The 12,191-nt window shown below is 36.3% G+C and overlaps 1 protein-coding gene across 1 annotated transcript in view; it reads left to right on the top strand.

Annotated features, from left to right (window-relative positions):
* The window catches only part of USP12 (ubiquitin specific peptidase 12), a 38,966-nt gene extending 27,087 nt beyond the window's left edge, over positions 1-11,879 (top strand). The window contains exons 5-9 of the mRNA XM_065830433.2: positions 842-918; positions 1,136-1,219; positions 3,696-3,893; positions 6,994-7,072; positions 9,089-11,879. Of these exons, the coding sequence (XP_065686505.1) occupies positions 842-918; positions 1,136-1,219; positions 3,696-3,893; positions 6,994-7,072; positions 9,089-9,190 (540 nt within the window). The 3' untranslated portion in view covers positions 9,191-11,879. The remainder of the gene's footprint in view (positions 1-841; positions 919-1,135; positions 1,220-3,695; positions 3,894-6,993; positions 7,073-9,088) is intronic.
* Positions 11,880-12,191: the final 312 nt, after the last annotated feature.

Raw genomic sequence — 12,191 nt, 5'->3', positions numbered from 1 at the left:
TGCTTTTATCAACAAACTGCAGCTAGTCATCTTTTCTAAAAGCATTTATTTTTGTACCTAGGAGTCATAAAAGGCAGAGGACATTCTCACCAGTGGCGTTGATTATGTCTAAATACAGAGAGGAAACACTAGCAGACAAAAGTTAAGGTTGCATATTGCCATTTCCTAAACCTTTTAATGACATAGTTGGTTTTCAAGGCAGCTATGGATTTCATCCACCATTTTTCAGGATTTGTGATGGAATTTATTCTCTGCTTCTAGGATTTTCTTTTTTACTTCAATTGCTGTTCTTGCATTTTTGTAAGAAATGCCTATGCACTATTTTGCCTCTGTCACACGAAGTCCCAAGCTCTCATTTACTGACAAATTTACTATCTGCTGTTCATTTAAGAGTGTTAATCTAGCTAGGAAGAGGATTCAAAATAGTTGTGCTCTTTTTTAGGGACACTATGATATGCAAATACATAACTTTCAGTTGAAGGGAATCTTAGGGGAAGAACAGGGGTGGGAGGACTAAATAGAAGAATCCCAGTGACTATTCTTTTGAAAAGAGTGAGGTGTTGAAGGAACTTGGCATGAATATTGTTGAGCTGTAATCAGCATAATGACAACTGGTATTATATACCCCCACAGACACAAATGCACTTCCCTCTTCCTTCTTCTGAACAAAATCAGAAACAGAGATCTAGCAAATCTCTGAAATAAAAAGGCCATTTGTAACAATTTTTAAAAGGCTGTTATAAGGTAAAAGATGCATTTTGTCAATAGAAAATGATACTGAAAACAGGTGAATTAGTATAACTAGTTTTAACTGAAATCTAGTGGTTCTTTTCTCCTGCAGATAAGCAGCAAAGATGAAGACTTCTTAGACCTTTCAGTTGACGTGGAGCAAAATACTTCAATCACTCATTGTTTAAGGTAGATGCAAATATCTGAATTTTCATAATTTTTCTTGTATCTGTACCTAGAAAGCGGGAAGTAAAACTGAAAGCCCACAAGCTTAGTAAATTTTATCTTGGGTAGACTTAATAATATAAAGTTATGTTTATATTGTACATGTTTATATGTGTATCTCAGGTAAGAAACTAGTATTCCATGATCTATAGTTTTTCTTTCTTTTTTTTTTTTTATTCAGGGGTTTCAGCAATACAGAAACTCTGTGCAGTGAATACAAATATTACTGTGAAGAGTGTCGCAGTAAACAAGAAGCACATAAAAGGTACATCGGGGACAGGGGGGAAAAACATAGCCCATGCATTTCATGAAAATACTCCCATATTTCCTTGTGTGTCTGTGTGTATGAGACAGGGGGAGAAGGTTCCTTATCCTTAGTTTTTCTCACTCGTCTTCCACTTAAGAGTAACTTGGTTGCATTCCTCTTGCTTAAATTCAGTGAGCCTACTTACCATGAGGGATGAGAGTCCATGTAAAGCATTTTGGGAGTCCTTTGATCGTTATTTATTTTATGAACAAGAAAAAGAATGGTCTTAGGACCAAAAAGAAGTTAAAAAGACATGTTAAAACAAACTGCCAGTGACTAATCAACAATTATGGGTAATGATGAAAGGTCATTGATTTCACGTGACTTGGTTTTTTGTCTCTCTAATAAAACAGTTTTTTCAATTTCTGCAAGAATCACTTTGATATCACTTTTTTTTTTTTCTGATTCAGACAAAGTGAGGCTTGTAACTTTTGTTGTTAACTAAGTTTCTGGTTTCTTAAAAGTGCATTAGTTAAGCTAAACTTCCACTTCACAGTGCTCCTGAAAAGCATCAAAAGCTCTGTGGAAGCCTGAAATTCATTATATTTAAAAATAATTCTTGTCTGCCTCATAATTCTTCTAGTCTTGTTTACACCTTTGCAAATGCTATGATTTTGTGTACTGTGTGGTATTTGTTATCTGAGAAAGTATTTTGCTGCTTGCAGATGTGTTGAAGGGATGGAACACTGACATGCTCTACAGGTTATACCACTGATTCTGGTTATTTGGTTTACCATAGATTTAGCACATGGCTTTTGGCATATCTCATCTGCAAAGTCTGCCTCCAAACGTTGCCTAGCTTACTAATTGGTGTGTATTAGAGGGTTGTGAAGCCACCACGTCTGTCCTGTTGTTTTCTGTTGCCTTAGCTCATTTTCTTTGGTGGAGGTAATGTGATCCCTGACCAACATAAGCTGTGTTGACATAAACCTGTACTGTAGGCACGACCATATTGGCAAAACACAGCTTTTATTGTCTATAGTTTGCTTTTCATGCAGGGCTTAAGTTCAGTTTCATTACAGTAATAATTTTCCTCCATCTCTAACATGAAGCTTATCTATGATAGTGTCTACTCAACTAGCAAAGGTGGTGTACTGAATTTCTTCACCAGTGAAAGAGTTTCTATTATCAAACAGAATTGCATTTTAAGAAGAGGGACTTTCACTTGGAAAAAAAAAATAGAGCAGAAATTATATCTGTGTCTCAGTAATAGAATAAAAATGTATCTCTCCCTAGAAATAGTTGCTTCTGTTGTCTTTCTGCCATTCTCCATCTTCTCGCATTTCCTAGTTCCCTTGCGGGCCGTGGGGAAAATCTGAGTCTAGAAGGGTTTCCTACAAGTTACTATCAGCCTAAGTTTAATGAGAAAAAGGGAGGGAAGGTGAGTCTTCAAGGATTCTGTCCCCATCTCCCTCTCTTTTGAAAATAAGGTTGTCTTGTACAAATGTATTTCCTGACATTCTGAAAATATGGTCTTAGTAGACATGTTTGAAACCTGGGCGGTATTGTTGAAGCTGTTAAGCTACTGTTTGGGCTGAAGGCAGTTTGAAAAATTCAGCATGGTGCTGATCTAAGGCAATTAGCTGTGCCAAGCAGCAGAGCTCTCTATGTGGTTGTTTTCTTAGTATGGGCAAGTTTATTGCCTGGAGAGGGGAGGTCTGTGTTTGTGGCCAGCCCAGCTGTGGACGGCTCACAAGGATTTCTAGGCACTGATGCGAGATCTCAGTATCTCAAACTAGGGAGAGGGACCCTCAGTAAAACTAGATTATCACTTACTGGTGTTGATTGCCATAAAATACTGCTGCGGCATTTGTGCAAAATTATTGTTCTAGAGCACAGCGTCATCTTGTTTGGGTAGCATGAAGTAAGGTGAATAACAGTGAGCTATTTGTGTCTTTGGGCCACGTTGAATGAATGGCTTGATGGGAAAACTTGGAGTAATACATATGTATATATGTGTTGTAACAAAACTTGTTTTCAAAAGCTTGTTTGACTTTGCTAGTTTACTGAAAAATTCATCTAGAACAGGATCTGTGGAACAATTTTGTTGCAATACCTCCACTGTATACCAAACGGGCTCTAGGTTTTGCTTTTGGGAACTCAGGAAAGCTATGGGGAGGTATGTTTAAAAATTCAATTCAGTTCTATGCATTCATTGTGTCTAAATTATTCTGTGGGTTCAGCATGGCCATTATCATTATGTATTATAGCTAAGTATTTTAAATACACCTTTATTTATTTTAAATCTACCTTTAGTTTAGCAATACAGAACATGTTCAATATTTGTTAAGTGGCTGATTATTTTAGCTTTGAATACTTGCAAAAATTTTTAGAGACTTGACAAGTTTCCTGTTTGTTGATATCAACTGAATGTTTTGGCTGGCTATTGGATACACTGTTGGTTTGGTTTTGTTTTGTTTATTTGTTTTTTCAGGATGAAAGTAAAAAAGCTGCCTATGATTCTAGCTCTCCATTTGAAGAGATTTAAGTATATGGATCAGCTGCATCGATACACAAAACTCTCTTATAGAGTAGTTTTTCCTTTAGAGCTTCGTTTATTTAACACCTCAGGAGATGCCACCAATCCTGATAGAATGTATGACCTTGTTGCTGTGGTAGTTCATTGTGGAAGGTAATAACTCTATTTTACACAAGGGATTTTTGTATAAGCTTAATTATGTTTAAAAAACAGAACACCCAATATCATATAACTCTAATGGCATTTAAAGACCTTTTAAAAGAAAAGTTTTTTAGGAAAGAAAACATTGCAGGGATGTGCTACCAATCCTGACAAAATAAAAGACTTTCATGCCATGATGGTTCTTTGTGGAAAGTGATAGCACTGTATTTCACATGACAGATCTTTGTATGGACTTAACTATGTTTAAAAAACCAAACACGATAAACACAGTATCATATAACTACAATAATATTTAAAGATCTTTTTTTTTTAAAGTTTCTAAGAAAGGAAAGCATTATAGAACAGATTCCTTTAAAAAGTATTTCCTTTAGGATGTTGTTTTTTTTTTTTTGTAGGCTTGAGCAACATTTTCTGAAATATATCCATAAATGATGAGTTTTGTTGATTACTTTTTTCCTTGCTTTCAAAAATGACTGTTAGATTTGGATTTGATTTTGCTATACTAGGCAAATGTTCTTATGGTTTCATGTCTTAAAATCAGGGCTGCTCTACAAACTGCTGATTGAGTATATAAAAGCCCTAAAGTGAAAATTTATTTTTAAAGATCTGGAATCACAGAATAATGTACATTGCAAGGTCAACTATTTAAAGCGCAAAGCAGGGCTAACATTGATGTTAGATTAGGTTGTGCTGGGCTGAGTTTCATGCCTAGGAATGCTGATTTCATTGCCTTTTTGGACAATTTGTTCCAGTCCATCAGTGTTCTCACAGTGATTTTTTTTCTTTTCCTTATATCCAGTCAGAATTTTCCTTGCTTCAGTTTGCAACTGCTGCCTCTTGTCATAGAATCATAGAATCATTTTGTTTGGAAGAGACCCTTAACACCATCGAGTGCAGCCATAACATAAATCTAGCACTAAACCATGTCCCTAAGAACCTCATCTGTGTATCTTCTGAACACCTCCAGGGATAGTGATTCAACCACTTCCCTGGGCAGCCTGTTCCAATGCCCAACAACCCTTTCTGTGAAGAAATTTTTCTTCATATCCAGTCTGAACCTTCCCTGGTGCAACTTGAGGCCATTTCCTCTTGTGCTATCACTTGCCACTTAGGAGAAGAGACCAACACCCTCCATGCTACAACCTCCTTTCAGGCAGTTGTAGACAGTGATAAGGTCTCCCCTCAGCCTCCTTTTCTTCAGGCTAAACAGCCCCAGTTCCCTCAGCTGCTTCTCATCAGACTTGTGCTCCAGACCCCTCACCAGCTTTGTTGCCCTTCTCTGAACTCTCTCCAGCACCTCAATGTCTTTCCTGTAGTGAAGGGCCCAAAACTGAACATAGGATTCGAAGTGCGGCCCCACCAACACTGAGTACAGTGGGATGATCACTGCCCTGGTCCTGCTGGCCACACTATTCTTCACTGTGCCTTTCTGAGAAGAGCTTGCCTCTGATTCCCGTATTACTCTTCTGTTTTGGGTAGTGGAAGGCAGCAGTTGGATTCCTCATTTGTTGTTCTCCAGGCTGAATAAAGCCAGCTCCCTCAGCCTTTCTTCATCCAACTGGTGCTGTAGCCCTCTGCCACTGGACTTCCTCCAGTTTATCAGTGTCTCCCTTATACTGGAAAGGTTGTGTCTGGAGTTCCATGTCCAGTTCTGGGTCCCAAAATGCAGAGTGATGGGGGTCAGCATTTCACCGCTGGCCCTGCTCTTACAGTGCAGCCCCACGTGTGCTCATCCCTGCCACCAAAATGATGTGCTGCTGGCTAACAGCTCATCTTGTTGACCCCCCGGGCCACCTGGTGCTGTTGGATAGAGTTAGTCTGGCACAAGACTTCGCATTTATGCTTATTAAACTTCATGAAGTTCTTATCAGCCCCTTCTTCCAACTTTTTAAAGTCCCTCAAAATGGCAGACCTGCCCTCTGGTTGCCAGCTGCTGCTCTTTGTTACACCTCCACCCTCATTCCCCTCTAAATAGACCTAGGATTAGAGTACAGATAAGATCCCTCAAGTTGCCAGGACAGTTTTGGAAAATAAGTCTTTGTGCAATAGTCTTCTGGGACACTTAATTCTGGATTTTAGGGAAAACAGAAACTGTCCATTTCTAACCATTTTGTCCAGTTCTGACCTTTTCTTTCTCTGTCATTCAAGCTACATTCTTTGAAACTTACCCATTCTCAGAGCCATGGAAGGAGATGAAACCTGTTTTCATTGGGTTACATGATTTGGTACACAGACATGTCCCTCACCGATGGCAACCTTCCCTCTCTGATCTAGACATAAAAATTGTATGAGTGCTGTTAGCTGGTTCAGGCAGTTCCAGAACTGCTTTAACTACTTGTCCACTTTCAGTTTTAAGGTTCAGCTGCTTCAGAAAGTGTTTTATTTCTTTACTTGAAATCTGATTAGAAATAGGACACTTTTAAAGATGTGTTGGGTTTTTTTTTTTCTGTTGTAGTTGTGAAGAAATTTCTTGTCTGCCATAAACTGAAGAGCTGTGCATTATAACAGTTTTAATATGTTTGGAAGCCCTTCTCGTTGCTGTGAGGATTCATGAGTCTTCTAAACTGTCATTTTAATTAAGTTTTTGTTTACAGTGGACGAGATAAAGAGGTTCCTCATTGAGATTGTAAATGAACATCAGCTCTACAGCTTCTTCTTTCTGAAGATCGATCAGAAATAGTTTGGGATCTGTTCTGTTCCTCCAGAACATCAGAATGTTTTCTTGATTACACTTCTCTGTCTCCCTCTTTTTTTTTTTTTTTTTTTTTTTTTAGTTTCACTTATATTTTTGATACATGTGCCGGTTATTCCTCATTTGAAACTATATATATATATATATATATTTATATTTATATTTAGCACAATATTAAATGTATAGATAAGTAAGACCTCATTATGAAGATAAGTGGAGGGTAAAAAAGAAATGTCCAAACAGAAATTGTACTGGTAGCTATATTAATCACTGTTAAGTATTGCTTTTCTGCAAGGAAAAACAAAACCGAACAAAACCAACAAAACACAACAATTTAATGAAATACATTTGTACATACATGTGTTATTGTCTGTGTTCTTTTCTAATTTTATTTTACAGTGGCCCTAACAGAGGACATTATATTGCAATAGTGAAGAGTCATGATTTTTGGTTGCTTTTTGATGATGACATTGTTGAGGTAAGCTCTGTGTAACCCTGGACTTTTTTCTCATACCAACCAGAGCGCATGCACCCCCCTTGCATATACGATTACTTAAAGTAAAAGGACTGGTGTGCTAATGAAAAGAGGGTTCAGCCCCAGTCTAAATGAGCAAATAACTGTGAGTGCAGAGCTGCACCTTACTAATATGACTGTACAATACTTTGAATTGTGTTTTGGTTTTTATACTTTAAAAGATGCTGCTTTGTTTATGGCCACTGCCTTTCACCTTTGTTTAATAAGCTTTTCCTGTTGCCAGAAGACATGGCAAATAACGATATAGATATATTGGTTTCACTGCAATTCTTTTCTGAGGGCAATCTGTTGGAGCGAGCCATTTGTTCATATTTTCTAGAAACTTATGATTTAATGGAATGGGTAAGTGTGGTAGTCTGTTTTGTTGAGTATCCTGGATTGTTTCAGACAAAGGTGTGACAAATATCAAAATAGGAAGAAACTTCAGATTTTTGAGATTTCACCTGAAAGTTAATCCCTGAAACAGGAGCCTTTTGCTCCTGGTGGTATTCTTGCTAGTATTAGTCATGCTTCCAGGAATTCTTATTATTGAAGAAAAAAAAAAAAAAAGGGTCTGTAATTCCCTTTACCAGTTTTGACTTTGTCATCTGTCTCATTCTCATCAGTTACCTTTTGTTCTTTATTGAGAGAAAGAGCAGAAACTGCTGGTGTCCACATATTGTATCATCTCAGGTTTTTTGCTTGTTCTGTCATCTTCCTTTTTTTTTTCCTTTGTGCTTATGCATCAACACAAGATGATTGTGCTGTCCAAGTCCTTTTCCTGACTTTATTTGAATTAATTACATCTATAAAATTGATAGTTTATATTTTTCTTGCAATACACAAGAACTGCGTAATTAAAAAGAAGAAAAATGAATGAGATAGGTATTGGACTTACGTTTTTAATTGGCAGGACGGGTCAAGGTTATTGAAGAGTTCTTCTCTCCAAGCCACATTATGGACAGTTTTTCACAAAGGAAATGACAAACATGGAAATACAGAGCTGATGGGAAAGTGAAAGGTTTTCTTCTGTGTCTTATCAAAATACACAGTAAATTGAAATGTCTTGGTAGAGTCAAAAGCTCACTTACCTCCAGGGAGAACAGTGAGAGCTGTAGCAGATCTCACATCATTTCACAAACATCAGGGACAATCTCTCCAGTTCCAAAGCAGTAACACCTGGCAGTAATGTATTTTTTTTCCTCTTAACCCTTCTAAAGAAGAAATAAGGAACTTTTTGTTCTTAAATCTAAAACATCTAATTGAGATTTAGGTCCATGGCTCACTCCTTCCTGAGAAAGTTTTTATTCCAAGTAATGGGAGTAAGATTAAATAAAATCTACCCAAGTGAAGGAAGAATTATCTTTCCACCTTTGTTGTTTGCAGCCTAATTGCCTTTATTTTAAAATGTGGTGAGAGAGCTTACTTTCAGTTTCAGTTTCTTTTGTAGCCAAAAATAATGACAATGAAAACGGAACAATAATCTTCACCTTCCTAACACAAGTTTTGCATCTTTTCCCAAAAATCTTGGTTATAGGAGGCTTTCTAAGCTAACAGGATCACGAGCAAAGGTTCTGTATGAAAAGCATATAAAAAGTTAGCCTTCTTTCTCTGCCTTCTCCTTATTCTCCTCTGCATTTGGTTGACTTACACTGCTTAGAGAGTTTGTACTTACATTCTTCAGATTGATGTAAAGTATATCCTTGTCTTTAAAGCTTTTCTGTGTGAAAGTTGTACGTAAGATTGCACTCATATAACACTTAAAAGTGTATATATAAAACATATATAGCCGCTACCCTCTGTGCAGGTGATGGCAGAGGGGAAAACAGAACATAACAAGTTTAAGATTTAGATTTTATTACTTTATATAATTATGTGAAAGTTATTTTTCTTTGACAGTAGTTTTTAGAGTGGAACTTAATGTCATATGTGTGTCATGCAAGGTATTCTTACTTTAAATTTTTGGGTTTTTACATACAGAAAATTGATGCACAAGCTATTGAAGAATTCTACGGGTTGACATCAGACATCTCAAAGAACTCTGAGTCTGGTTACATCCTCTTCTATCAGTCTCGGGATTGAGGGGGAACTGCAGTGAAGAGAGATTTTTATGTCTCGCATCTTCTCTATCTTGGAATGGAGCAAGCACTGGAAAAAAAGGAAAGCAGGGAGCTCCAGGGGCAGTAGCACAGTTTGCACACACAACTAAACAAAGAGTTTGGGATTCTTAAAACCTTTGTGTCGTTTTCATTTTATTTGCTCAGGTATTGTGCTGAGTACGCATCTCCACTGCATCTCATAAGCAAAAGAGAGATACCAGCCACTCTTGCAGGAGCTTTCCTTTAGGTAATACTATTTCTGTGGTCCTAATTTAAAGCCCATTAAGGTCACTGGAGAACCTTTCGTGGACTTCAGTAAAATTCGAATCAGGTTCTAACTGCACTGCTAGATTAGTGCAATAGGAGCATTAGAAATCTGTATTTTATACAGACTTTATATATAAAAGGTTAAGAACTCTTTGTGAACTTAGTTTCCTGTGCTTAAGTTTAAAAGAGTGAGGTTGGGAGGGTTAACATGTAAGCAAGAAGATACATCTGGGCCCAACACAATTGCCTTCTTGATGGTAGTAGTTTAACTGAAGATATAAACTGATGTCAGGGAGGCAAATATGTTTTGCTTCTCTGAAGAAGCTTATGTTATTTATAATGTATGACCGGGAACAATCAGTCAAGATTATGGCTTTTAATCTCCGTATGGGGAAAGATTTGGTTTGTAATAGTTTATTTTTATTTATAAATTATTGTAACTTAGGATCTTGTGTATTGTCCTATATTCTAACAAATATTGGAAATTTTATATATTAATTTGAATTAAAGCTGATTATGTTTAAATGTTAAAGAAGAGCCAATATAAATTCTAAAATCAATGCCTACAGTATCTGTAAAAAATGAATAACACAAAAGAGAGATTTGCTTCTGGAGGAACTGGTATCTAAGTGAGGTACTTTAATTAAATTAGAATATCCTCTTTCCATTAATGGATGAAAAAAGCAGTGATCAAGCTATTACATAGAAGACTGTAAGAATGCATATCATAAGAAGATGATGGTGCAGTGGTGGTATACTGGTCCTTGTAAGTCTTTAATAATTTGTTAATGGTTCACGCACTAAGCAAATTAGAATTATTTGGGTTGAAGTAAACCATTTTAAGAATAGTATTCCCTCTTCTAAACATAGATCCACTTCTGTTCCCGAAAGCACGGGTGACTATCTCAGAAACCACTTGAGGTCTCAAGTATAAATTATGTCTGAGTAATAAGAAGAAAGAGGCTTGAAACTTCATGAGACTAAAGATACTACATTGTTTAAAATGAATAATACTTAAGTCCTGTAGAGTGAAAATTTCTAAAACCAGGCCGTTTAACCTTGTTTTAGGTTAATGAAACAGCTTTAAGAATTGAATCTTGACAAAACACCTGATCTGTAATAAATGTGAACTATTGATTTGACATTCTTCAATTTACCAGTATGTTATCTGACAGTAGCTGAATGTAATTTCTGGAAAGTCATGGGATGTGCATTCCAGATTATGGTGATCAGGTCTTGGATGTCCTTGTCACTCCCTCTTCAGCTAGCGATTTTTACATTCTTGTAGTTTTCTGAGGTTATTTTATTGATACAGTTACAACTTTTAAAAAGAATGTCTCCTGTCTGCTGCTATAAGTGACTATTTACTTACCTGTATCTTTTAGCTCAGGAAATGACTTCACCTATTCGCTCAGTTGAACAAATCTTTAACAGGGTCATTAAATAAATCGGGCTATTTAGCAACTGCCATGCTCTAACAAATTGCTTTTGTAAAATGCAAAATTTCTAAAGACTTGGTTTGGCTAGGATTATTTTATATAAAATAATGTGTTCTGTTTAAACTACCAGCATTGTAAAGCAAAGCTTAAATATTGTGGGAGATGCACAAAATATTATTGGATTCTTCTTAAAGAATTCAGATCATTTAAAACCTTTTTCATCTTTCAGTGGGAAAAGGATTGATGGGTGAGTAAGTTGTATAATGGTGCATGTTAGAAGGATGAAGTCCTTTGCATACTAAAGGTACAGTATTGTAAAAGAACTGTCATGTTACTTTTTGCTAATTTAAAATGTTTGGTCATTTTTGTTTTCTTTTTGGTGTAGTTAAAAGCTGAGACTAGTTGCTAAATCTTTTATACCCTAACAAAATTTAAAACATTTTTGTTGTTTCACTGGTTTTACTCCTGCAATGTATTTTTATAAGATACTTTTATTTTGTATAGGGTTTTTGAGGTAGTATTCCAAATTGTATATTTCATTTTTCTTTTAGTGCAGCTGCAATAACTTTAAGTTCTTAATTAAACTGATATCAGAAACTGCAACTTAAAAAGAAAGAAAAAAAAAAAAGAAAAGAGGCAGGGAAGTACAAAATATAATTGATTGCTATGTAAAACATTGTAGGATTTTTTTCTTGGCTGTAATACAGTGGGGAGTGTGGGAGAGTTGTCAGTTGTTGTAAATGGTGGAAATTATTTGCTGTGTAACTATGTAAATGTTAATTGGGACCACAGTCCCCTATTTTGTATATTGGAGCAAAAAACTTCTATTAAATAAAGTATGTTCTCTAAAGGTAAGTACTGTATCCTTTGTGGAGCCCAAATGGTCAGTCAGCTGCCTTTTGTGCTTTTCTGTGTTTTCAAACCTAAAAGTATCTGGAATTTCCTGTATTAAACTAACTGCTCTGAGCTGTGGAGGGACAAGTTTGTTTAATTACACTGCACTGTGTATCTTTCTAGGTGCGTTGTTATGAAAATCGTTCGATGGTAGCCGTGGTTTTAGTGGTGTACTTCTGTGGAATTAGTTTTAAGTAAGTTTTTGGTTTCTGGGGTAAAGGAGAAGGAAGTGTTTTGAAAAACTGTTCTTCTTGGACTTCCATTTCCTCAAAAAAAGTCTGTAGCTTGCTATAAAATATGCGTCCAAGTTATCTAAAGGATTTCTTGGATTGCCGCCTTGTGGGAGGGGAAACAAAAAAAGAAAAATACGAGTGTTTACAGTAC

Source organism: Patagioenas fasciata, chromosome 1 (assembly GCF_037038585.1).
Source record: "Patagioenas fasciata isolate bPatFas1 chromosome 1, bPatFas1.hap1, whole genome shotgun sequence".
Taxonomy (NCBI): Eukaryota; Metazoa; Chordata; class Aves; order Columbiformes; family Columbidae; genus Patagioenas; species Patagioenas fasciata.
The sequence above is the reverse complement of the archived record's forward strand: the minus strand, read 5'-3'. Positions and strand labels throughout refer to the sequence as shown.